General features: G+C 40.2%; 4 protein-coding genes across 8 annotated transcripts; 1 reads left to right on the top strand and 3 right to left on the bottom strand.

The window, feature by feature from the left end:
• Positions 1 to 680: 680 nt before the first annotated feature.
• Positions 681 to 8,563, bottom strand: LOC114451414 (uncharacterized). 5 transcript variants are annotated; one of them, XM_028429987.1, is made up of 26 exons: positions 8,544 to 8,563; positions 8,147 to 8,269; positions 6,177 to 6,543; positions 5,624 to 5,675; positions 5,521 to 5,538; positions 5,387 to 5,458; positions 4,708 to 4,809; positions 4,420 to 4,509; positions 4,239 to 4,340; positions 4,066 to 4,146; positions 3,861 to 3,947; positions 3,703 to 3,786; positions 3,486 to 3,575; positions 3,318 to 3,419; positions 3,031 to 3,123; positions 2,910 to 2,954; positions 2,747 to 2,830; positions 2,574 to 2,666; positions 2,419 to 2,493; positions 2,150 to 2,242; positions 1,994 to 2,074; positions 1,867 to 1,911; positions 1,696 to 1,764; positions 1,503 to 1,628; positions 1,268 to 1,418; positions 681 to 1,192 (listed from the first exon to the last, which is right to left on the bottom strand). In XM_028429987.1, the coding sequence occupies exons 1-26, from the start codon at positions 8,546 to 8,548 to the stop codon at positions 730 to 732; spliced, it is 2,793 nt and encodes a 930-aa protein (XP_028285788.1). In that variant the 5' UTR covers positions 8,549 to 8,563; the 3' UTR covers positions 681 to 729. The 5 variants fall into 5 exon arrangements, with proteins under 5 accessions (XP_028285788.1, XP_028285789.1, XP_028285791.1 ...); XM_028429988.1 differs by having other exon boundaries at positions 4,263 to 4,340; XM_028429990.1 differs by lacking the exon at positions 2,574 to 2,666.
• A 214-nt stretch (positions 8,564 to 8,777) lies between these two features.
• On the top strand, positions 8,778 to 10,449 carry cyp19a1b (cytochrome P450, family 19, subfamily A, polypeptide 1b). Its single transcript, XM_028430434.1, has 7 exons — positions 8,778 to 8,945; positions 9,017 to 9,193; positions 9,272 to 9,386; positions 9,454 to 9,568; positions 9,646 to 9,808; positions 9,878 to 10,119; positions 10,189 to 10,449. The coding sequence occupies exons 1-7, from the start codon at positions 8,873 to 8,875 to the stop codon at positions 10,447 to 10,449; spliced, it is 1,146 nt and encodes a 381-aa protein (XP_028286235.1). The 5' UTR covers positions 8,778 to 8,872.
• A 761-nt stretch (positions 10,450 to 11,210) lies between these two features.
• On the bottom strand, positions 11,211 to 19,575 carry ap4e1 (adaptor related protein complex 4 subunit epsilon 1). The gene is made up of 21 exons (XM_028429981.1): positions 19,233 to 19,575; positions 18,651 to 18,722; positions 18,411 to 18,534; positions 18,185 to 18,258; positions 17,983 to 18,104; positions 17,711 to 17,870; positions 17,443 to 17,609; positions 17,281 to 17,354; positions 17,066 to 17,188; positions 16,864 to 16,973; positions 16,646 to 16,785; positions 16,351 to 16,463; positions 16,159 to 16,277; positions 15,531 to 15,833; positions 15,049 to 15,160; positions 14,832 to 14,970; positions 14,496 to 14,751; positions 13,821 to 14,354; positions 13,553 to 13,743; positions 13,317 to 13,477; positions 11,211 to 13,168 (listed from the first exon to the last, which is right to left on the bottom strand). Exons 1-21 carry the CDS (start codon positions 19,371 to 19,373, stop codon positions 13,008 to 13,010), a joined length of 3,396 nt encoding a protein of 1,131 aa, XP_028285782.1. The 5' UTR covers positions 19,374 to 19,575; the 3' UTR covers positions 11,211 to 13,007.
• Positions 19,576 to 19,822: 247 nt separating this feature from the next.
• gnb5a (guanine nucleotide binding protein (G protein), beta 5a) lies at positions 19,823 to 24,440 on the bottom strand. Its single transcript, XM_028430040.1, has 11 exons — positions 24,234 to 24,440; positions 23,576 to 23,712; positions 23,431 to 23,472; positions 22,701 to 22,777; positions 22,465 to 22,597; positions 22,054 to 22,197; positions 21,841 to 21,932; positions 21,591 to 21,639; positions 21,061 to 21,157; positions 20,761 to 20,927; positions 19,823 to 20,668 (listed from the first exon to the last, which is right to left on the bottom strand). Exons 1-11 carry the CDS (start codon positions 24,367 to 24,369, stop codon positions 20,657 to 20,659), a joined length of 1,086 nt encoding a protein of 361 aa, XP_028285841.1. The 5' UTR covers positions 24,370 to 24,440; the 3' UTR covers positions 19,823 to 20,656.
• Positions 24,441 to 24,836: the final 396 nt, after the last annotated feature.

Raw genomic sequence — 24,836 nt, 5'->3', positions numbered from 1 at the left:
TGACAGGACAAAAACACTCATGAATGGTCTTTTTAGGTACATATTTTTGGTATTTAATATAATAATTCTGCACGCAATTCATCTAAATAGTTAATCATGAATAAAATATATATTTTTTTACATTTATACAGCAGACCTTTTTGGTGTACACAAACACAAAAAGCTTGCACAAACTTTATAGCTCCGTTGTTATTGTAAAATGTTCTACTTTCCACACTGGCTATCTTTATTGTCATACATATCAGTATGTAAAGACTGTGAACTTACAGATAATTCTGATCAGTCACCATGGCCACCTTCAACCATCTCTGCACTTTACCTACAATTTTCCATCCTCAAGTAAAGTTAAAAATGCTAAAGTTCTAATATTCATATAATAACATCAATAATTATAATAATATACTGTTTAATTATTACAATAATTACTACAAAGAACTCACACAGTGAGTCTTGTGGATCCCTCACTGCTGTGGAGCCACCAGGAACCGTGACAAATTTGAGAAAACATTTAGTCTAAATAGTCTAAACAGACTCTCAGTGACACAGTGTTTACATCTGTCAGCAGAAGGCCTACCATGATAATTTAGGGGTAATTTGGGGTCACACTGTTATTGCAAAAAAAAAAACACACACACACACACACACAAACAAAAAGCAGGTCAACAATCACAGAAAACCAATGAGATACAAAATAGATTTATTAATTATTTTAAATGGTAGTTTGTGTTTCTAGGAGTGTTTGAAGTTAATTTTGCAGGTGTTCAGACTTCTGTTGTCCCACATGTACAACAGCTTTTTGCTGGGGTAATACGACAGCATGGACAAGATGCCGTTAGCCGGCCTTAAATCAAACCCTGCATCCAGCGGGCTCTGTGTCTTTAAATCAAACGCGTACATCACTCTTCTGTCTCTGTTGTCTGTAAAATACAACACACCACACACAATGAAAGCATTCCCTGCTTTAGCTGTGGGGTAGCCGGTGTTAATGAGGAACTCCACAGAGAACGTGTCAGTGTTGAGCTTTGCAACCATTGTGTTATCATCTGTGTCTGAAGCAAAAACAACCCACAGTCCAATTTCATCCACGGCAAACTTAAAATATGTCTTTGAGTTGCGAAAAAGGTACGCCAGGTTGTGATATCTACTGTTCGGCATCACCAGAGTGTGTGTTGTACGAGTGTTCAGGCCAAATCTGGGGGGAAAAAAATCAAATATTAGGAGTAAATCAAGAAACTGATTCTGACACAGACATCACACACACACTTACTTTACAAGTCTGTTTGCTCCTGCTTTGTGGAAGTAAAACGACTTTTTATAAATAACATGGCCACAGCCCTGGTAGAACATCCTGAGGTCTATGACTTTGTGCTTTTTGTCCTGAAATCCTGAAATGTTCCTGAACTCAAGCAAAACTCGACCTGATGAAGAAATGTACCAAACATCAAATCTGCTCAAATAGCTCTAATATTAACTTTTAGACGAAGCAAGAGCTTGTTGTTCACCTGAAAAATGCTCAGTCAGCCAGTATCGCCGATCAGTCGGCTGCGATACGTCTGACATCCAGGCTCCGAAGGTGCTTTGTACTGGGGCTGCCATCTCTGAGCACTTAATTCTTTTTATGTTACATTCTAAAGAAAAAAAAACATATGTAATAAGATATTTAAATAAACACACACACACTGAGAACGTTCTAACCAGTTTTTGTCCATTTGTCGTCAATAGTCTCATTGATCTTGTCAAAGGTCTGGAATGGATGTGAAGAGTCTTAAAATAAAACATACAGAGAGATTATAAATCACTGCTAAGCTTGGAATAAATCAGATTATTAATTTAGCATTTAAAGCTAATGTGTAGTCAATAACTTACCACTTTTCATTGGTGTATCAATAATGTTTCCACTGCTGTTTAAAGCTGTACAATAGAACAAAACATACAAATATTACACACTATTGATGCTACAGTGCAACATAGAAGTCAATAAACATTTTCTTACTTGTTAATGTGACTGGTGCCGCTGTAGCATTCTCTTCTTCTTTGGTGTCATTGCTGCTGTTTTCATGAAACATTATTGATCCTAGAGACCAAATTGAGACACATTTAACATAGAGCTTCATACAAAGTCAAAGTTTCTTTGTCTCCGGTGGTTTACCAGCTTCAATCTGAGTGTGAAGAAGAAGTTTCTCAGAATCTGTAGGCTTGAAAGCATCTTCAGTGTTTTCAGTTGGATGTGCTGTTCGTACTTCTGCATAAAGAGATTCGGTAAATGTAAACACTGCAACACACCCTCACATGTAACTGGCAGAATGTGTCCAGTGGCCTCCAGTGTTAAGATGCCATTACATACAGAATGTAACATCAGTGTATAGAGCATACTACGTTACACATCACTGTGACATTAAATACAGCGGCGTGCTTTACCACTGTTCATAGCTGTTTGAATGGTGACTCTGCTGCCTTTATGAAGGTCACTATGTTGGTCCGCATCCAGCCGGGCTGTCAAAGAGAAATGACACATGTTAACATTACTGCGCAGCTCTAGTTTAAATACAAGTGACAACAATAAGTCTTACAACCTTCTAACAATGTTATCAGTCCCTGTGTAACATTCTCAGTGCTATGGTCATTTATGGTGCTGTGTTGGCTGTCTTGATGAAACAGTGCTACATCTATAAAATAAAATAAAATCAGGTTTAACATCTTTTCTTCATATTCAAACTTAACATCTTTACAGTGTGCACAGATTCACCAGATTCCTTTTGAGTGTCTCCATGTTTCCTGGAGTCCGCAGCATTAAAAGTGTCTCTGCTCTCATGTTTAATTGGTGATTCTCCTGAGAGAGAAAGAAGTTTCACACTAACACAGTTAACCGGTGCATGTCAATGTGAAAACAAACAGTAGGACAGTTTTACCATGACTCATGGATGTTTCACTGTTGTGGTCTGTATCAGGTGGGGCTGAAATTACACAATAACATGTCATATCAGCACTCTGTGAATCAAAGTGACGAAATCAAATCACAAGACTTCCTACCTGGTAACACAGCTACTGGTCCCTCTGTAGCATTTTCACCTTCAGTGTTATTCAAGGTGAGATGGTGGTCACCTTGAGGTGATGGTAAAGGCTCTAGGAAAAAACAAATATTAAGTTTAACATAAAGTGAACCTCAGGTTTGCACCAGCAGAGGGCAGAGTTTATTCCTATATATATATGTATGCCTCAATCAGACACACTGGTTTAACTTATGGACACAGCAAATAAACAAGGGGACACATAATTCTGGTGTCTAACTTAATGATTAAAATCACAGGACTTCATACCTGCTGATGTTTGTATTGGTCCTCCTGTAACATGTTCACTGCTAGTATCATTAAAGGTGTCATGGTCATCCTTATGAAACGGTACTGATTCAGCTGTAGTAACTAAAGAAAAGAGTGTTACCATATTTCCCCCTTTATACAGTCAGAGTATCTCTGTCAGCAGTTTACCAGGTTCCACTTCTGTATGTGTAAGTCTCTCTGAGGCAGCCACGTTGAAAGTATTCCTGGTGTTTTCAGCTGGATGTGGTGTCAGTGATTCTGCAGAGAGAAATGTGAATCATTGTTGTATTAGCTTAGAAATCACAAACTTTATCCCCACGTTTACTTTATATTTTAAAGATATATAACAGTTAAACTTAAACTGAAATGTTTGTGTCTGCTGTACCTGGCTCCTGCTTTGTGTGTAATAGTTTCTCAGCAACAGTGGAGACGTTTCTGTCATCATGAGCCATGTTTGGTTTCAGCAACACTATGAGATTAAAAACATCAACATTTAATGCAAAGAGAGATGAACAATGATGCCAAACGAGTGCCTGTATTAACCTGTTAATAATTTAACTAGTGCTTCTGTAAAAGTTTCATTTTCAGTCCCGGTGTGATGTCTGTAATCTGGAGGAGGTGAAACCAACTCTGCAGGAAATAAGATTGGAGTAATCATCATTTGTTCAGTCAGTGGAGTTTCATCATTTTTTATTTTTTGCATGCGTCCAGAAACTAAACACATACATTCAGTGTAACAGTTTCTTACCGCTTTCCACTGTGGTGTCAGAGACATTTCCACCTCCATTGAAGACACCATCACTCTCAATGAGGTTAGAAGTAAGAAGAGCTGCAGAGTGAAACGTTACGTTATATCACAATAGTATAATACATAATACTAATAGAGTTCCTGTTGCCAAGTGCAGAGTAGAGTGTAGTTACAGTATAACATGTTGTTCTTTCGACCTGTGGGTAGCTGAACTGGGGCCTCTGTGGTCTCTTTCATTGTGTTGTGGCTGTAGTTTGTATGAAAAGATCTGAATTCTAGTAAATAAAACATATTGAGTTTAATGTTCCTTTTTACATAATATAATCTTTCAAACATGTTCTTGCTCTCACTAACCAGATTCCACATTTGCCTTAAGACGTTTCTCAGAGTCTGTAACATTCGGAACATCTCTGACGTCCTCTGATGGATGTGTCGTTGGCGATTCTGAATCAAAAGAGAGGAACGGTGTAAATATCAGAAAATAAAGACTGCAAGTCAGATTCAAACGCATGCAATTATCACCATCATATTGATTATTATTGGTTACACAGCTAGTATACTCTGACAGCGGTCGGTTAACTGCTGCTATGTTTCTGTATCTTTGTGCTATCTTTGTGTTAAAATAAAACACCAGTTTCCTACCCATGAATATGTTGTCTTTGCGACTGCGTTCTTTGGTGGTCGTGTTTCTCTCTTCACTGGAATAACAGGCAGGGCAGGCTGGCCCAGGCGGACCAGGAAGACCTTCATGTAAACAGATAATTAGAAGTCAGACATGTCAAATAACAGTAAAGGAAGAAAGGAATGTGTTGAGGTGAGCAACGACTTTTAAGGGAGACTTTAATCGTCAACCATTTTTCTTCATATTTAATCCTTAATCGACATCAAATTCATATCAGAACAGGATTATCTGGACACTCTGCTTTCTGCTTTCCAACAAACTGAATAAGCTTGGTGATCATACGTTCACTGTAGGACTGTGAGCCTGTCCAAACATGAAAACCTTTTTTAAAATGAAACTGAACTCTGGAGCCATCAAGACTGAAATGACTCAGTAAATATGTGTTTTGTTCACACAGTGGTTTCCTGATTCACATCATCTGAAAATACACCATGATTAAGGTTAATCAGTGCAGTAAACATTTATACCAGAGTGGTAAACTGTACAGACGAGGTGACTTGCAGACAGCGAGTGGGATGCTCATGTTATGTAACCACCACCGAACAATGAAAGACTGTTAGAAACGTGGGAGTGACTTCTTCTGTTTTCGGGGTGTTATTCTGTGGAGATGAGTGTTATTGGATTTTACTTTTAGATCACCTCTTCGTCCCCGTCTCCCCTCTGGTCCGGGTGCACCCCGCGGTCCTGGTGAACCAGGTCTACCAGGCAGACCTGACACACGAAGACAATGTTACATAGCAGGATAACACATTAATGCAACAGACTGGTTTTACCTTGGGGGCCAGGAGGACCTGAAAAAACACAATAAAATAAGGTTACAGCACAAGTACCCAAATAAATAAATAAATAAAGTGTGGAAGGAGTTATGATGTGCACCTGTTAAACAAATTCCTCTGGAGCTGTTACACAAATCTGTGAAGGCTTTCACCTGTAATACGAACACAAAAATGTAACATGGACAAACTTAGCAAAAACACATTGACATGTATTCATCAATATAATATAATAATCCTCATTTATATCTGCAGTTACAATAAACTACTGATTGATTGATTATTAAACAATGATGAGAGGCAGCTCCTTCTCCCACTGTACAGTAGCTCCTTTTGACAAAATGCCAAGTTCTACAAGATGTGAGTACACTCCAGGGAGCAGCAGCCAAAGCGTTTAACCAAGAAACACCCAAAAACAGACACGTCCTAATCGCTCTAACAGACTCTTAGATTCTTTGCATGACTTGGATGTTTATCTAATCTCAAAAGGGACAGAAGAGGAGATGTTTCTATTACAGATGATTGATTTCTCATCTTTTCCCTCTCGTTACACAGAAACAGTATTCAGAAGTCTCTCCTTCTACAGTGCAGTGAATGACATGAAGTGTTCACAATCTCACAAAAAGAGCCCACAATCAAGGATTTTGTTGCCTTACAGGGACCATGGAGTACGTCATGAGCATCAGCATGTCCTTCTGGTCTTGGCTTTGTGCAGGGTCTCCCTCTGGGTGCCTTCTGCTGCGATGGAGCTTCTTCAACTCTCCGGCCTCTTTGAGGTCAGCAGGAAGGATCTCTGCTTGCAGTCTGCAGCTCTCTGACAGCTCCCGCATCTGGGACTCCAACCTGACCAGCTCCTCTGCCAGCTCTGTCTGCTGAACCAGCAGAAACACTAACCCTGCAGAACTCAGGAGCAGCAACACACACATCCCCACCAGCAGCGCTCTCCACACCACAACAGCTCCACTGCTCTCCTTCATGCTTGTGGCCGGTCTTCTGGTCGTCTGCTGCAGAGTGATCTGCGCTCTGAAATTCACAAGCACATACAGCAGCGCATATCTGAAAACCTGCCAACACATGAGACGTCATAGAGAAGCCACGCTCAAGCTGCTGGAGAGGAGTAAACATGTCACAGTCTGTCTGTAACTACAGCAGGAACCACATGATACATTGCGCAACCAAGCATCTGGGAAAGAGTTAAAATCTGTAGGCGCACTTGATTTAGAAGCAGCTAATGGACATATTTCCAGAATGACATATGCTGCAGGCAGCGCACTGCTTCTCATCCTTCTTCCTCACAATATCACCAGCAGCCAGTCCCACTCAAAGTGACATGGAAGTGGAATAAATAAGTTGCGAACAAGGGAAACTTTGTTTGAATCCACAAAAGAGCTTTCAGAGTGCTCTCAGTAAAGGACTGAGTGTGCAAATGTGCATGAGTGGGTGGCAAAATTTTATTTTTCTCAACATGAATCAGAAATCAGTGTTTCATTATATTCCTCAATATTCCAATGTATTAACAGTAATATAAAAAAATCTTATTTTGAAAAAATATTTTATGTAGTTTGGTTGCAGGTTTCTCAGCCAGTTTTTCACATCAGCCCCTAAATGTGGAGCCAGTATCTCTATCCACAGCACAGCAGCTATTCACACTAAGCTTGAAGGACAGCTCATTACAAGCACACATCTCTGCATGAACAGTAATTTTCCTTATTTTTCTTACATTGCAGTTACACAGCATGTATCAGGACTAAGCTTGATTTATTCTTGTTTCTCTCTTTGTGAGCTGCTGAGTGAATCCTTGCTTCCTTTGACAAGGGTCAGTCTGACCCAGCTAATTAATTTCCCCTTGAAAAGCCTCCCAGTTGGATGAATTTAGATGGTGGGACTTCTTTCAACAAGCAGAAAGCAGTACAACCAATAAGAAACAGTTTTATGAATGAAAAAGCACCTTTTCTGTTCTTTTTGAAGCAGCTTTGTGCTTCAGACGTGCACTCTGCTCTGGTCTGTTCAGGGCTCCATGCAATAGCCCTTGTAACCCCTCAGTGGCAGTGTTTCTAAGCAACTGATAAAGTAAGAGGAATTGTTAAACACTTGAATCACTGTGATCTTTTTGGTAGAAGAATGTTGGGCACCTTCAAAACCTGCAGAGGAACTGCTGCAGCTCTTCAAACTGCACTCAGCAGCAGGACAGCATACGTCAGGTACGTGTTTTTATTTTACACTTATTAAAAATCTTTTTTTTTTAAACACCATGTGTTAAAATAGTTTAATGGTTTTTATTTTTACATGTATTGCTAGTTCCTCTTACTTTACCTTGTACTTGTTCACAATATTGGGTAACATTTATTTGACTTTTTTGCACTAAGAATTCTAAATTATTGACTATAAAATTATTACAACTTTGAAGTATCCAAATTATAATACAAATAATTATATTAAATATATATTATAATTAAATTAGGTCTTTGTACTCTATGCAGCTACCTCAGTTCATCATAAAGCTCTGTGTGGGAGTATCTTGGTTCTAATGTGTCTCTGTGCTTGTTGTGTCCCAGCAACAAGGACAGAAGGATTACCGGAGGAGGTTGTGAGGTTCTTCAGCAGTCACAGTGAGCCTTGCGTGTACCTGGTTGGAGGTATGAAGGGGATGTTGTCGATGGAGATGCTCACCATCAGCCCTGTGATGTCCGATTCAGTGTCTGGAGTCAGCCTTCTTCTGATTCTACTGCTGCTGCTGCTCTCTGCCATCCTGAGCCGAAAACACCAAACACACATACCAGGTGAGAGACGTCAGCTTTTTGTCCCTAAATACAGCTTTAAGCAGAAATAAAAACACAAACTATAACAACTAAATAGAATTTTATTTTACCTGTTTTAAACAATTTTATAATGCTTTTATGAAAAAAATGTCAAGGTGTGACAGGAATGTTAAAATGTTATAATGAAAAATTGAAAAATATTAATAAGCATTTAGAGTCACATCCTCTCCACCACATGGACAGAGATAACCTCGTATCTCATACCTCATGTCATTTTTCTCTCCGTCAGGTCCGTCCTTTTTGGCAGGACTCGGCCCAGTTCTCTCCTACACCAGATTCATCTGGACTGGCATCGGAACTGCGAGCAACTACTACAACAAGAAGTATGGCAGCATTGTCCGGGTTTGGATTGATGGGGAGGAAACCCTCATCTTGAGCAGGCAAGTCTTTTGAAAATAAAAAGCGGTTGTTGTTGTTTTTTCCTGTGATATCAGCCCTGTTCCTTCTGCAGGTCCTCTGCAGTGTACCATGTTTTGAGGAGTCCTCACTACACATGCAGATTTGGGAGTAAACAAGGGCTGGAGTGCATTGGGATGGAAGGGAGGGGAATCATTTTCAACAGTGATGTACCACTGTGGAAAAAAGTGAGGACGTACTTCTCTAAAGGTGAGAAAAACCACATGTTGTGGTGTATTATTTCTTCAGCCTCATTCACAGAACTGCTTAATGTGTCTCAGCTCTGACCGGCCCGGGCCTCCAGAGGACTGTGGGAATTTGTGTGAGCTCCACAGCCAAACACCTGGACAGGCTGCAGGACATGACTGACCCAACTGGACATGTGGACGCTCTGAATCTCCTGAGAGCAGTAGTGGTCGACATCTCCAACAGACTGTTCCTCAGGGTGCCACTCAATGGTCAGCTGCATATATAACACACATCCTTTATTGTGTTTGCTGTGTCCTGCAGCTCATGGCTTCTTTCTGTCCACTCAGAGAAAGAGCTGCTGTTGAAAATCCACAACTATTTTGAGGCCTGGCAAACTGTTCTAATAAAGCCTGATATATTCTTCAGGATTGGATGGATGTACAACAAGCATAAGAGAGCGGCGTAAGATCTTCGAACATTTCTAGAACTTTAAGTTTCTTGTCTTAAAATTTGCTTTCTGTGCCATCAGTCAGGAGCTGCAGGATGTGATGGAGAGCCTACTTCACATTAAAAGGGAGATCATTAGTGAAACTGAGAAGCTGGATGAAGATCTTGATTTTGCCACTGAGCTCCTTTTTGCCCAGGTCGGTCTCTGTTGATAGACCTGTGTCACAGCCCCGATAATACTGTGCACCATTCACTCTGTTTACCTGTTTAACAGAACCACGGGGAGCTTTCTGCGGATAATGTGAGGCAGTGCGTGCTGGAGATGGTTATAGCAGCGCCTGACACGCTCTCCATCAGCCTCTTCTTCATGCTGGTGCTGCTGAAACAGAACCCTGATGTGGAGCTGCAGATAGTGGAGGAGCTGAACACTGTGTTGAGTAAGTGATGTTTTAATTGCAGTTTCAAACTGGGGAGTAAAAATATTTCAATAAACCATTTCTTTTCAGGTGAAAATAATGGAGAAGACATTGATTATCAGAGTCTGAAAGTGCTGGAGAGCTTCATCAACGAGTCTTTGAGGTTTCATCCTGTGGTTGATTTCACCATGAGGAGAGCTCTGGAAGACGACAACATCGAAGGCACAAAAATAAGGAAAGGAACCAACATCATTCTCAACATTGGTCTCATGCATAAGACTGAATTTTTCCCAAAACCCAATGAGTTCAGCCTGATGAACTTTAACAAAACAGTAAGTCAGACTGAGTGTAATCAATGAAAAAAACACCACATTTGAGTCTTGACCTTTCCTCTCTGGCAGGTACCCAGTCGTTTCTTCCAGCCCTTCGGCTGTGGACCGCGATCCTGCGTAGGCAAACACATTGCCATGGTGATGATGAAGGCCATCCTGGTCACTCTGTTGTCTCGTTACACTGTGTGTCCCCGTCAAGGCTGCACGCTCAGCAGCATCAGACAGACAAATGACCTGTCACAGCAGCCGGTGGAGGACAAGCACAGCCTGGCCATGCGCTTCATTCCTCGAACGGCACAACCTCAGAACATGAGAGAGGACAACTGTTAAACATGAAGACGTTTGGGTGATGACCTTCAAAGGAAAAACTTACATATCATCAACTAACATTTACAGTATAGTTACAACAACAGCAGATAGTTAATATTACTAACCTTTAACAAATATGCTTGAGAGTTTTGGCTGATACTGAGTTAAAGAAACAAAAATAAACTATTAAAACAGCCGAAATATGCATGTTTTAACTTGTCATTCAGCTTGATTTGAATCTGGACAGAACAGCTGTACAGGGTGTTATCTGTTCATGAAAACATTGTTAGTGTCACAATAGAGTCTGTGTAACCAAAGTAACATTATGGTACAGTGACTGCTGAGATTTCTGCAAACACTAGAATATAAAAATGTAAATAAACGTTAAAATCGTGACACATTAATGAATGTTCAACGGGGAAAACAACGGAGTTGAATACAGAATTAAAGCTACCAACAGAATGTGAAAGGACATTAAGGCTCAGATTTGTGTGTATTGTGTTGCAGCGACATCTGCGTCAACCTGTTCCTTTTTAATATATAACTTTGTACCGTTTGATGGTCTATTGAGAAAATTCAGCTTTTCACCTGCCCTCAGGTCAACATCTGTTTCATACACAAACAGAAAAGCAGCTCTGTGTTTTAAGGCTTACAGTGGATGCTGGTGTGTTTACATGTCATGTCACAAGTCTTTACATAGGACTATGAAATCCTTCTTTTATAGATATACACAATTTAAGGCCCAAATGCTCCTAATGAATGAATAACTCAACTTTAATGAATTTACATGAGTTGAATTTATTTGTAATTTAGCAGAATGTAGTGACAGGCACAAGGATTTTTTTCTGTACCACAGGTACAAATCAGACACGCCACCTTGGCGTTACAACATAAGGCCTTTAGTTTAACATTGTTAGCTTCACGCTGTGCTTCAAATCAGGACACAGAGGGAAGAATGAGGAAAAAAATGAAAGCAAACTTTCCCTTTAGGCAGACTGAAATAAAACAGGATGAGAGTCTGTTACACAGCAGTCAAACAAGGATTCATTTTCTTTCAGTGAAATGAAGATAAAACATTTTAGTAAGAATATAAACTCAATAAATATGTTTTAATACTGCATTGATACAAAAATATAAAGAGAAAAGAAACACAAGTGCATAGATAACCATATTTCACAGAAGGCAACATCTGTGAAACATCAACCTTAACACAACCTCACAATGCAGAGTGAGATCATCACTGCCTCACTTAAGACAAAATAATCACAACATTGATGGACGAAACAAATTAAACATTAAAGTCAGCATAATGCAATCTGGTGACAGCAACCTCAGGTTCTGTTCTACAGAGAAGCTTTGTATTTGCTCATTTTAAAGGACCAGTGTGCAGGGCTTAGTGACATCTAATGATGAGTCTGCAGATTATAACCAACTGAATGCAGGTGTAATCTTCATAAACCTCCATGTTAAAATGCTTCATTTTACTGCATAAAGAAAATAATCGGCTATGGTCTCTTTGGGCTGTGGAGGGTATATTTTTCTATGTTCATCTGAAGCTGGGATACCACTGGTGCTCCACTGCTTTGCCCTGAATTGGATTAACAGGAAGTTACCACTCTTCAGCATCCTATGGGTGACATGAAAGGTTCATCTGTAGTACTTCCTGCTCGCCAAACCTGTGCAGCATGACACATCTGTCTAAAATAGTCACACTTCACATCACTTAAATATTTCTGCACTTCACTAGAGCAGATTAGCTGGAAACAACAGCAACAGTTCAACAACAGTTCCATTAAATCCAGGACAATGGATTTAATGTAAGACATTCAAAAAAAAATACCAGAAGCAATTAACATCATTTATAAAACAGAAGAATATCTGTCCACTTCCACAAAGAGTGCTCCTAACCGCTTCCTGTGTTTTTCCCCGAAGGAGAAAGACCTCAATAGAGGCTGAGACAAGTTAAACCAGTGTTTGAACATGTCTGATTCTTAGAACTCATTCAAGAAGCTGAATAAAACCATTCACTTAATTACTGTTTTTGTTTGCAGACGGGCTGAGTGACAATCAAAAAAAAACTGATGTGAATACTTTCTAAAATGTCCAGAGGGAAAATCAGTTACTTCAAAGATATTCAACGGAAGCCTTTACTTCCTCTGTCTGACCTAATTTCATTTGTCACAACATAAGATTGATTGTTAGAGATCAAAGAGCTTCTTTTATAACTTCACAAATCAGCCATCATCATTTAACCCAGCAACATCACTTCAACCATTCAGTTGTCTTGGAGCCCTGTCACTGTTTAAAGACATTAGTGATATTCTGAAACACACGCAGATGGTTAAAACACGCTCTCTTTTGGCCCTGAGCTTTTCACCTGCCATGACATTAAGTCATTCTGTAAATGTATGTTACCAGTTAAACTGTTAAACACAACAGGCTTCATAAAACCTGATAAGTTATCAGTGATAAAGACATCTAAATATAAAGATGTAAGTTCACAACATCATATGTTTCTGTTCCGTTTTGCGTACCTCCCTCTTCAGTGGTCAAGGATTTGTTGGTCTAGTTGCGCAGTGTCAGTGACACTGTAAAGCTCTCTGACAGTGATAGATCAGGCAGTCGGGCAGGTCAGGGGTTGGGGAGCGGAGCCACACGGCTAGTGTGCCCGCATGAACACGACAGTGCATCAAACATGGCTGATCCTGAAGGAGGCTGCAGGCGACAATCCCTTCCATACCTGAGGGAAAGGTTTTATGAGTCTATGATTTTGTAAAACACAGTATGTAAAGCAGTGATGCAGAGTGATTATTAAATACATTCAGCATAAAATCATGCCCTCGATAAAGCAGTTTGAGATGGAAACAATGCAACATGTGTGTGTTCACCTATAATTTCCACAATGTGAAGCTGAAGTTTCTTTCTCAGTACATTCAGTGTGGCTGCCAGAGGCTCTTGTTCATCACTTATCAGCGTCAAATTCTGCTTTGTGTCATTAGAAAAGGCCAGCCACATCGTCCCATATTCCTCTGTGGAAACCATCAAAGGCCTGCAGGAAACATGTGAAATCATTTAACCTTTACTCACTAAGAGGAAACACATGGAATAAAAATGTGTTTCAGACCTTATGAAGCTGCTAAGAGGGAGTTTGTATGAGAACTGCAATTCCTGAGTCGTCACAACAGGTAGCTGGTAAGATATCATCCCGACCACTTCAACGTTGACCAAAGGCCTCTTCACAGTCAGTGAATACTGACATACTGCTACACTGAGGCTCCTCAGCTCCTCCACTGGACTGTCACCTACACAGGACACCTGAAAAAAAGACACATTACAAGAACACTTCCTGACACATACTGTGGGACTACACTCATCATTTCCTACTAAGTTACCTCAAGATCTTCAGAGTCGACCTGTATGCGTGTCTGCTGAATATCAGAGTCAGAGCAGTTGTTAATAAAAACAACAAGAACTAAGGAATCTTCTTTTTGAACGTGGCAGGCTGAGAGGCTCAGGCTTTGGTTGGTGCAAAGAGGAGTGATTTCTGAGTGAGCAAGGCCACACAGCTCAGCAGGAAGATGAGACATGAGACAAACGTTTTTAGGTCTGTCCATGTCTTCGTGTGAAGGAGGATCAGTAGCGTCTACACTATTGTCCCTGTTGAGAGCAGGGTTACTTCCCTTCATGCCACTGTCAGTTAACGCTGTCTCTGTATTGCAAGTGCCATTAGCAGTAGTGAGTTCAGTTGTCCGTTCAGGGGGAGAAAGGTCTGGTTCGGAGGTGATGCTGGAGTCTAGTAGGTTGTTACAGAGCAGGTTATCGACTGCACTGGGAGAAGAGATGAGGGAGTTGGATATTTGTTCGCTAGTGTTCAGACTTTTGGCTTTTCTTCTAAATCGCTGCGGTGCCGGCTCAGATTTTCCCATCTAGAAGAAGAAAATATAGAATGAGTCACACACTTCATTACTACTATCACTATACTATCTCATGTGAAAGTAATTAAAAATAAGAAGAGACTTTAATTTTTTAATTTGTCACCCACTCAGGCTAAGAATGATCAAACTCACCAGACAAACAGGGCTTTGGGTGCTCAGGCCAAGAAAAAGCGAAGAGGCCAGCTGCTGTTTTTCTTGTTCGCACCCAAGGGTCGGTGTCACAGTGGGAGTCTGACTGTGTGAACTGTCCCCTTCCTCCTGCTGGTTGGGAGATCGTACAGGGCTGGGAACTTCTACCTGGGCAGATTCCTCAACAGGTTCCTTCTGGCTCAGATAGCCCTCCCTGCCCCACACCCTCTTCACACCATCCAGCTTCAAAGTTGTAGAGCTGAAACACAGGGAATTAGAGGTGTGAGCCTCCAAACAATAAAACAGAAAGCTAATAGTGTGCATGTTGAGCCCACGTACCCTCCTTTGTGTGAGAGGTCAGTACTATCGCCTGACAGACCAGAGCTCATAGACAACAGTGTGGGAGACTGCCTGTCAGTGATGCTGCAGGAGGACATGCTAATCGGCAGGGAAAGGCTGTAAGGCTCCAGGCTCAACACTGAGACAAAAAACAACGTCAGAACAAATCCAGACAAGGTGCTAAACACGCTGCCAAAATGTTTTCATAGGTCTTCACCTTTTGCTTGAGCCAGTTCCTCTTGCCGCTGATGGGGAGGCTTGTATGGAGCAGCGCCAGCAGCTAACGCCTCCGACACAAATCCATCCAGAAATGACAGGGAGGAATCCACCTAAAAACCAACAGAACTGTGAGCAATAATATGTGAACAATTAAACAGTGCATTTAGGATATATTCCTCTTCTGTAATTAATTGAAACCTTCCCAACATTAATTTCTCTTGTGTGGTAAACCCACCTTTCATTTCACACAGCTCCCAACATTATTATTACAGTATCTGCTGATTACCGCTCACAGGTTACTCCCTTATGTTTTGGTAAATCCTGTCATTGATCTAATTGACTCCACGCCATAGAGGACAAGTGTGTGCAGGTTTTAAACTGTCAGGTTACTCCTGCCAAACAGCAGTGCACATTCAAGCCGAACTTGAATTGTTTCACTACAAACAGTTTCTGTAAATGTAAGCCTTGCATGCATGTTACCTCCACATGCTCCCTGTCACCACCTCGAGGTAACACTTTGGCACACAGTTCAGAGTCTTGGCTGAGGTGCTCCAACTCCTGTGCTCGTTGTCTCAGCACTGTGTCCATAGAACTGCTGTATGTTTCAGAAACCTCCTGAGCCACAGAAACACCTGCAGTACCCTCACAGAGCTTGGTCATCGCCATGAAGACCCAGCTCTTGGTTTCACTGCTGCTGTTCTTCATGTCCAACAGCTTGGCCAGCAGCCTCAGGACTGCAGCTGATTCAAGGTCCTCCTTCAAGTAAGAGTATTCCCCAAGCACCTGGGTGTAGCAGAGAGCAAGGAAGGTTTGAGAAGATATATACTGAAGATTTATAATCTGTGATTGATTTTAATGTACTTTCAATGTTTATAGCATCAAGTGGCAAAAAAAAAAATTACAACTAACCAACGACTAAAACTTGTTGTGGAAAGGTAAACACATTTTTAGGCCTAACATTTGTGACTCAAACATAGTGTCAAACACATTTCTAAGCTAAAGCCCACAACACTGTACATATTAATGGCCTTCTGCTTGTTGCTGGCACCATTATCACATAAGAATGTTATCAAAGATTAATTATGCTCATTAAGCTAATAGCACTCACCCAGCTGATGACTTGGAGGAAGCGCTGTGGCAGTTTGCCTGGCTCTCCTTGCAGCAGAGAAATGTATGAATTGACTGCAAACAGCCTCAACTTCCTGTCTTCCTCCACACTGTCAAATCCTGAGAATCAAAGACACATCAAGATTGAAATATCCTAATAATATCTGAATAATTTTATGTGTAGTTATCTCACCCTCAGAGAGCAACTTTAGGAAACTGTTTGGGATATCTGGCTGCATCACATCTCCACCAATAGAAAACACTGTGTTCATGGTCTCAATGAACCATTCATTGTCGGGTGCATATGTATAATAGGTAATAGGAAAACAAGTAATCTTAGGTCTGAACAACAACCCAGCAGCAGCATGATAACATTATTCTATGTGCAACTGGTCATTTTTAATGGCTGTTATTCTAATATGAATATCAGCATAATTCTCTGACTGTGATTAGTTTATGTTTTTCAGCTGAAAATTTTGGAAGGATATTTTTCTGCCAGTTCGGCCACTTTTCCCACCAGGTCAATAGTATTGTGATCATCTTTACTGATGCGGAGAAACTCCAGCATCTTCTCAACAATGACTGTGACGTTCTGAGCATTTGTGATCCGGAAGAGCAACTCCAAAGTCTACAAAACAGAGAAAGCCACATTACACTTGCACTTTTATAACACCTGTTCCAGAGATTACATCAGTATCTGCCTCACCTCCCGCTTAATAATTAGATCTGGGTGATCAAGACACTCTATGATGGTCATCTGATGCTGCAAGGCCAGTTTAGGATCCTGCTGGACCACATAGGTGAGGGCCTTCAGGCCTGCAAAAACACCCCATACATAAAGTTTATGAGAACAAATGTGGATTTTCAAAAAAGAGTAAAACTATTTATGTTAAATCATGTTTTCTTACCAAGATATTTTAGATTTATCTTCGGTGACAAAACAAAGTTTCCGATGCACTTTGCAGCTTTTTCCAAAAGGTCAGATTTAGGATGAATTGTGTAAATACATTTTACACACTCATATAAGATTGCTGAAAAGAAAGAAAAGAAAATGTAGGTGGATGGAGGAAATGGAATAATGAAATACACACATTACAAGCAGTTATTAAACATCTGACTTTACCATAGGTGATGTTATGGTTCATCCCTGCTCTTCGTAAAGACTCATCAAGGACTTCATACATGATCTCACTTGTACTGTGAAGACAGAAGGCAGACTTTAGACAGTTGCATGGCAATGTGAAAACACTGATATAACCTTTAAAACAGAGCACTTAATCATTACCTTGGATCATTTTTTCCAAGTAAGGAGAGGATTCTGAGTAGCTGGATTTGAAGCCACGGAGCAGGAACACTGTGATAATTAAAATCCATAGGTAGCTTTCCTCCGACCACCTGCTTCAGTATAGTAACAAAACTTCCTGTCAGGTCCTTATAGCCTTCTGGATTCTCCTGTAATGGAAAAAACACCATCACATCACACCATAGTACAATAAAAATACCTGTGTATATTATTATTATGTTGCTATAAGATTGAACAAAAATGACTGTACTTGGATCATCTGCAAGTAGATATGAAGAGAAGCAGTCATCACACCGGGATCCTTGTCACACAGAGCTTTACGGAACTTGTTATGGATGTGTTGGACTTGATTTGGTGCTATAAGGTAGAACTTGTACAACGCCAGGACTGCTTTTCGACGAATGATTTCTCTACAAAATTGTTACAAGTATCACTAGTAAATCTCAGATTTTAGGATATCACACACACACACACACACATACAGGTCATAATAAAGCTGAAAGGCTAACAAGCATTTCTTACTTTGGATGATTAAGTTTTTCTTCCACCAGAGGAAGGATTGCAGGTATCATGTCTTTAGGGAACATTTGGCTGACAACAGTTAGAGCCATGCACACCTCAATAAGGTTTGTGCTCTGGAGATCCTGCAAGAAAAAAAGAAATACTTCAACATGTGATGTTCTCTTTCAGACATATGTCAATCTTGTAAAAGGGTGACACCTACCTTTAAGACAGTGTTTACCAGGAGAAGAAGAAGCTCATGGCTTTCATTCAGGAACAGAGAAACAGCCAGGTAACCTGAAAAGCAATAAAGCAAACAAATGCATTTCAAACTCACTCCAGTCTGAATCTTTAAAACATTTGATGGGAATAGGGGTTTTGGATTCATTACAGTTAATGAATGGGAGACTAGCAGAAAAAGAAAAGGCACATTTTTCAGAACAGCATACCGACTCTCTTCTCCAGAACTGAGCCTTGTTGAGCCAGCTTAATGGCATGAATGTAGCTGAATGAAGCCTCATAGCCCAACATTTCACAATAGATCGTTCTCACCATGAGCTCCTTCATCTGCCTCTGAATCAGATTATGACACAAAAAAGAAGTAAAGACATTTATAAGTAATTTCAGTCATAAAGAGAACTATTTGGGTTCTTTTTCTAGATTAAATAGTAAATTGAAGAAAACAGTACCATGGTGGTGTTGGGGGAAGCCACCTGTTCTTTGATAGACAACAGTTCACGCTGAATAAGCTTCTCTTCCTCCTGTAGAGGGCATAAATGTAGCAGCAGATTAAATACTGAGGATAAGCTTTTTTTTTTTTTTTTTTAAATAAGGTTTAGGAGAGGGGGCTGAGACCCCAGCTCTTCAGTCATTGTTGTTTCACTGTGGGAGGGCATCTTACTACATCTTACTGTCCAGACACATTATAGTCTGGCCAGTTATTAAAACATGTTCGACTTATTTTCCAACAAATTATTACCTGTGAACAGTTGTTTGTTGACTTGAAAACTACTGAGAAAGCACATATCTAATATTTCAAGTTTACCAGAGGCACATGAACGCACCAGCAAGTTTCTAAATCTGTCCCAGCTCAGCTTTCACTTGTTTTTACCACGTTATAAGAACACAACAGGAGCAGTAGACTGTCTATAAAGCAGTGTGCGATCTAATGGACAATTTTGGGGTTAGCTTGCAGCTTAGCGAGCTAACGTTAGAGCATTTCATCATCTAAGACTTTTCTTATTTTAACTGGTTTTAAATTTCAGACTCACATGTTTGGACGTTAGCTCAGTGATTCCTCTGATCAGACTTCCTAGTTTGGAGGTGGAGGATAGTTTTGCAGACCCGGGTTGGGAGTCTAAAGACAGGAGGCTCGGCAGAGCTGTCAGCGTCTTCTCAACAACATCGCTCATTTTGGCATCGAAAAGCGGGCTAAGCAGCTGTTTTCTTTCTTACCGAAAACACTCATTAAATCCTCTATCCATCACAATAACACTGTCTTACACAGAGTCAGTTAGCGTTACCTTACACACATTTAAAACGACTACAAGAGCTACAACAGTGGATAGCAGGTCGGCCATTGTTTTGAATCAGCAGACTGACAGGGAGTTGTTGAAAACGTCACTTCCGTTTGTTTTTTTTTTAAATAAACTTTATTGACAATGTTGCACATAAACAGCAGTTTCAGGCTTTAAAGACACAGTAAGAGTTTAATATTTTTAACACAAAAGACAAGATAAGTATCAATAATGAGACTTACAGTAGTGATATTCAAAACTTTATTACGTTTTTGTTTGATTAACAGTCCATCGTAAATCTGTACACTAAACTACAATAAAATAATTACAGTAAATATATGAAATTACAGCTATTGGACAACTGCATGAAGAGAAGTACAGATGAATATATATCTTTAGATTGTTATTAATCAGCTAGTGGGGGATCACAAGTTCAGGGTGTGACTGGATGTCTATATGAAAGTGGTTTTCACAGCTGGAAATGCGAGGTAAACCATGTTTTAAGACTGAAAAATAAATGATTTTAGGTTTACCTGTTCATGTGCTTTCTTTACCTCAGTGTAACATTGGCAGGCAAGATTCTGTCAAGAATGGACAAGAAGTTGTTGGCTGAGTGTTGAATATACATACTAATTTTATGCCAATTCTCCTTAAATATTTTTTAAACTGGCTTCAGACTAATTAAAATGTCAGTTAAATTACCCACAGTTTTTCCTTAATCTGTCCCATCTCTCTTCCTCAGACTCATGTCAAATATTTTAGTGTTCTTGTATCCATTTTCTTCCTCTTCCATTTGTGTAAAAAAAAACATACATAAACATGTAACTTTCTTTATGTGTACGCATACAATACACCACTCTATTGTGTCATCCTAGCCTAGACTGATGCAAGTCACTACCAATGATATTTTCTGAATTATACTTTTTACATCTTAAGTTGTGACCATTAGTACTTCTGTGCAATTCTCTGAAGGTAAAGTAGACGTGCCATTTGGTTTAATTACTCTGAAATGTGTAAACCTACCCTGGCCAACAGACAGGAGTATATACAATGCTATTGATACGTCCTATGTACAACCAAAACTGAGTCTCTATGTCTGTGATTGTACTCTAGCAAACAGAAACATCGGCGTGACTTCAGCAGGTCTGTCTACTATTTTATCCTTTGTGTCCTGAAGCTTAAGCCCAGATCTGAAAACAATAAACATAAGATAAACATTACAAGATATCAGCTGCTGTCAGCAAAGTTATGAGATCTGAAATTAATAATAAATGCCTCATACCCGGAGAGTGTGATCCCAGGATCCTGTGCAGAAAGCCGTCCCATCTGGGGAAACACGCAGTGTGCTGACACGGTTCTCATGTCCAAACAGGATAGACACTCGTGTTCCTTTGAGAACATCCCACACGTTTATGGTGTAGTCATTGTAGCCACCAAACAGTAGCCGGCCTGGAGGAGAAATGCACACACATTGTTTTTTTTGTAATCCAAAAGCTTTATGTTAAACTCATGAGGACATTTATATATATCAAACCTTTCAAATTAGTACTCAGAAGAATAGTAAAGAGCAAAAATATCTTACCACTAAGAGAGAAATCAACACTGGAAACCCCAAATATGATGCTCTCTTTGGAATAAATGGCCACTTCTCTGTCTGCCCTCAAGTCATACAGACGGCACTGTAACAAAGGTTAGGGTTTAACTTCATGTATACGTTTCACAAGCATATTGTGCTGGTACAGGATGTGGCACTTTATAGAGACAGTTCACCCAATAATCAAATATCCATGGTTTTTATCTATTGACATTTCTTTGCTATAAGTAGGTATAAGTCTTACTTCTCTCACTTTTTGTCAGGATATATCCACTGACCATATTGCAAGAGATTTCAGGAACTATTTTTTTACTACTCCCACTAACTGTGTCACGGCACAGGAGCACCTACCTGCATCTCCCCTCGTGGACAGGAACATGCTTGTGACATTGGCTGAGCTGTACTATTTGCAACAAAATCAGACAATTCACACCCCTGGCTGATTAAAAATAGGAATATTTAGTTTTGGGATGAACTGTCCCTTTAAGATAAAATCAAGAAATAATAAGGCTACTTACTGTAGCATCATCTGAGCCAGATGCAAAAGCATCTCCACTGGGATAGTATCTATTAAAAATATATAAAATTAGCAACAAGAACAGAAGACTCTTCAAGCCTCTCTGTAAATATTTCTGACTTCTAGCACCTCCTAGTGGTGGCATCACAAACAACACTGTGGCTAAACACAAGCAGTGATTTTCATCACTGAATAATAAAGTGAAACCAAACTTCTTTCTACCTTTAAGTCAGATCAATGCATTCACTCACCGCACACTATTTATATCTGACTCATGGGTTTCAAAGGACTGAATACACTGCCCTGAACGCATGTCCCACACATTGGCCTTCTTGTCACAGCCCTGTTAGAACAATAAAGCACAATATATGAATAATATCAACATACATACATACATGTCAACATTTGTGCAGGCTAAGGTTAGGTGTAATGATGGTGTGGATACATTGTAATGCTGTCCTCACCCCTGAAACAAACGTGTTTCCGGTCTCGGATGGAGCCAGGTCCAGACAGAGCACATCTGCTGCGTGTCCATGGAAACTCTGCAACAGCTGTCCACTCTCAACGTCCCATAATGCACATGTTCCATCCCCGCTGGACGTCAGGATCTGACAGACAAGCAGGACAAGGAAGAACAAAGTTTTTTCTTTTTTTTTTTTTATGTCCATATGGACTCACGCTCAGCTATAAATGGATTCTCTGCTGTGTAAAACATCATGTGACCAGGAGCAACTAGCTGCTGTGAATTATTAACAAAGTGGAGGAGCTTTCTTCACTGGGAGGAAGGCAGTGATTTCTCATTAATAATGACAGAGAAAAAGAAAAGCAGAAAGACTAATTACTAAAATGCCTCTCTGCATAGTGGATATTCTCACCTGCATGTCCGAGTTGGTGAAGCTGCAGGCAGACAGGTAATTTGTGTGCATCGCCACTGATTTCTTCTTTGCTGCTAAGTTCTCATTCTTGTCCAGGGACAGAGGATACACAGAGCATTTATTGTCCAGGCCCCTGTGACAAAAAAAGGTTTAAAAAAAACAACCAAAACAAACAAACAAACAGAAAAGCACAGACACAAACTCCAGATGCAGCTCACCATGGGTTGCACACTCACCCACAAGCTACAGCGCAGCCAGATGGGGCGTAGGCACAGGCCATCACCCAGGTGCAAGGCATCGTCACAGCATGCTCCTGATAGCGAATAATGAAAAGACAAATCTGTGTGAGGTGCACCAGCACAGTGAGGATTCATTAAGAATAATTAGAGCAGAACAATATAAGCGCTAGATGCACTGCAACAATCTGTCCAGAGTGATTTTGTGGTCTGTCCTGAACTCTAAAAGCCATAACAAGGTACTCTTTAGTCATTATAGCATATGATTGACATCCTCCTCCATCATCATATAGCCTACATCCCCTCTGTTTCCTCTATCTATCATGCTCCATTGATTTAGTGCATGATTGTATAGAGAAATTTATGTGCTGCATAAAGAGTTTATCGCTATTGCTACTCATCAGGATTTGATTCATTTAAATATGGAAGCATAAAGTAAAACACTGTTTATGACATATGAGGGGAAAAGGCGGGAAACACAACTTAGTGCTTGATTAATCTGATCTCAGTTGTGTTCCAACAGGAGTGTTTAATATAAAAACATCATATCAATGAGCATGCTCAGTCAGACAAAACTAAGATAATGTTCCAAATTAGTATATAAATGTGCATGTAAATACACTGTGTGTTGTATTGTAGTTGTTCCATTATCCTAGCTAATATTGTTTTGGAAGAAATTTAAGCTGAAAATATGTTTGAAAATCGAGACATATCATATTGAAGGAGTTACCTTGTTGGTGGTGAAAGCATCCCAAACAATCACTTTTCCATCCTGCAGCAAGAGATTAGACATTAGTGCAACATGCAGCTCTTCCATCTAACATCAAACTGACTTCACAGCTCGGTGACACACAGACATATCAGTATTCTGTGACCTGTGAGGAGCTGACGATTCTCCTCTTGTCTTTGCACCAGTCCATGCACAAAACTTTGTTGCCGTGTCCCTTCAGGGTCCTCCGGGTCTTCATGACAAACTGACCCAGCCCCTCCACCTTCTCTGCCACCTGATGTACTGCACACACACACAGTACATTACATCAAAGCTTCTATACACCCTCTTATCATTAATATTTCTGGAAGCAATAAGGATTACACAACAGTAGGTTGCGCTCTGAAATAAATTAAATTAATCTATGTTTAATCTGCTCCTAAATAAATCTTTTAAAACATGCATTATATGCAGTATTTTCCCTCTATTTATTTAGTTTTTCTATGATTTACATGCCCTCTTCCATGATATAGCTGAGATATGACTGGACAAAACCATCACACACACAGAAGAAACTGGGATGGAAGCAGTAAAGGAGGCTATAAAATGGGGACGCCAGCACACAGCCCGCTCCAGCCGCCTGTTACATCTCTAACATCGTTCCAATCAAATCAATCATCAGCAGTTCACATCCCCAAAACGCTGGCAAACATGTACCCTCTGTGAGAGAGTCATGAGGCAGCAACGAGGCATTTTCTGTTATTTCATCTCGTCACAGTGAAAAGGCAGGAGTGAATCCAGGCCCCTCCATTTTCAGCACTTACGCTCGACATCGTGCAGCTTCGCTCTCTCCTCCTCCAGCTTCGACTTCAGCGTCTCCGACTCCGTTTTGAGGTGAGCCAGAGTCTCGTTCAGCTGTACCTCCTGTGTCGCCATTTCAGGGATTAAAGGGGATCTCATATATTTCCTCTGTGCAGGAAGCGATCGGCAGCGAAAAGGCTTAAAGCGGAGCTAACAGCTGATGCTGCTGTCATGACGTCAGAGGGAGAAGATGCTCCTCCAGTTTCCAGGGGGGAGGAGGGTCCTGCATCCTGGTGATGCTGCAACCTCAGTCTCACACAGCTCCACAGCTCAGTAATGTATTTTCACACGACGGTGATTAATGCAAAAATATAAGTACATACGGGCATTTTACATTAAAATCTATTAAAATACAGAAAAAATGATTTTTATATTAAACAATTATGAATTCAATACAGGCTAAAATTATCCCTGATGATAATGATTCAAACAAAAAGACAAAGCACATATAATTCAGTTTTAGAGAAAACTGATGCATTCTAATATTATATATGCATATATTTTTAAATATATATAAATGAAGAGAGCATTTTTTGTTACTCTATTCTACTTTCCCGTTTTATACT

This window comes from Parambassis ranga, chromosome 19, assembly GCF_900634625.1.
Source record: "Parambassis ranga chromosome 19, fParRan2.1, whole genome shotgun sequence".
In the NCBI taxonomy this organism is placed as follows: Eukaryota; Metazoa; Chordata; class Actinopteri; family Ambassidae; genus Parambassis; species Parambassis ranga.
Note: the sequence above shows the minus strand (reverse complement) of the source record. Positions and strands in the feature narration are given on the sequence as shown.

Bases quoted from the DNA above. Each gene is read 5' to 3' on its own strand.
- LOC114451414 (XM_028429987.1), bottom strand. The intron at 3,787-3,860 runs GTTAATACAGGC...TTAATCTCATAG, and splicing joins ACTAGTTAAATTATTAACAG to TGTTGCTGAAACCAAACATG. The intron at 2,075-2,149 runs GTAAACCACCGG...TTTGGTCTCTAG, and splicing joins TCACACTCAGATTGAAGCTG to GATCAATAATGTTTCATGAA.
- cyp19a1b (XM_028430434.1), top strand. From the start codon at position 8,873: ATGGAAGGGAGGGGAATCATTTTCAACAGTGATGTACCACTGTGGAAA. The intron at 9,387-9,453 runs GTAAGATCTTCG...CTGTGCCATCAG, and splicing joins AACAAGCATAAGAGAGCGGC to TCAGGAGCTGCAGGATGTGA. The intron at 9,809-9,877 runs GTAAGTGATGTT...ATTTCTTTTCAG, and splicing joins GGAGCTGAACACTGTGTTGA to GTGAAAATAATGGAGAAGAC.
- ap4e1 (XM_028429981.1), bottom strand. From the start codon at position 19,373: ATGAGCGATGTTGTTGAGAAGACGCTGACAGCTCTGCCGAGCCTCCTG. The intron at 17,189-17,280 runs GTAAAGTCAGAT...CTTTCTTTTCAG, and splicing joins GAACCATAACATCACCTATG to CAATCTTATATGAGTGTGTA. The intron at 14,355-14,495 runs GTGAGTTTGATC...TTCTTCTTCTAG, and splicing joins CCCAAAGCCCTGTTTGTCTG to ATGGGAAAATCTGAGCCGGC.
- gnb5a (XM_028430040.1), bottom strand. From the start codon at position 24,369: ATGAGATCCCCTTTAATCCCTGAAATGGCGACACAGGAGGTACAGCTG. The intron at 22,778-23,430 runs GTAACTCCTTCA...ATTCGCTATCAG, and splicing joins ATGCTTTCACCACCAACAAG to GAGCATGCTGTGACGATGCC. The intron at 20,928-21,060 runs GTAAGATATTTT...TTTCTCCTCCAG, and splicing joins TGTTGATTTCTCTCTTAGTG to GCCGGCTACTGTTTGGTGGC.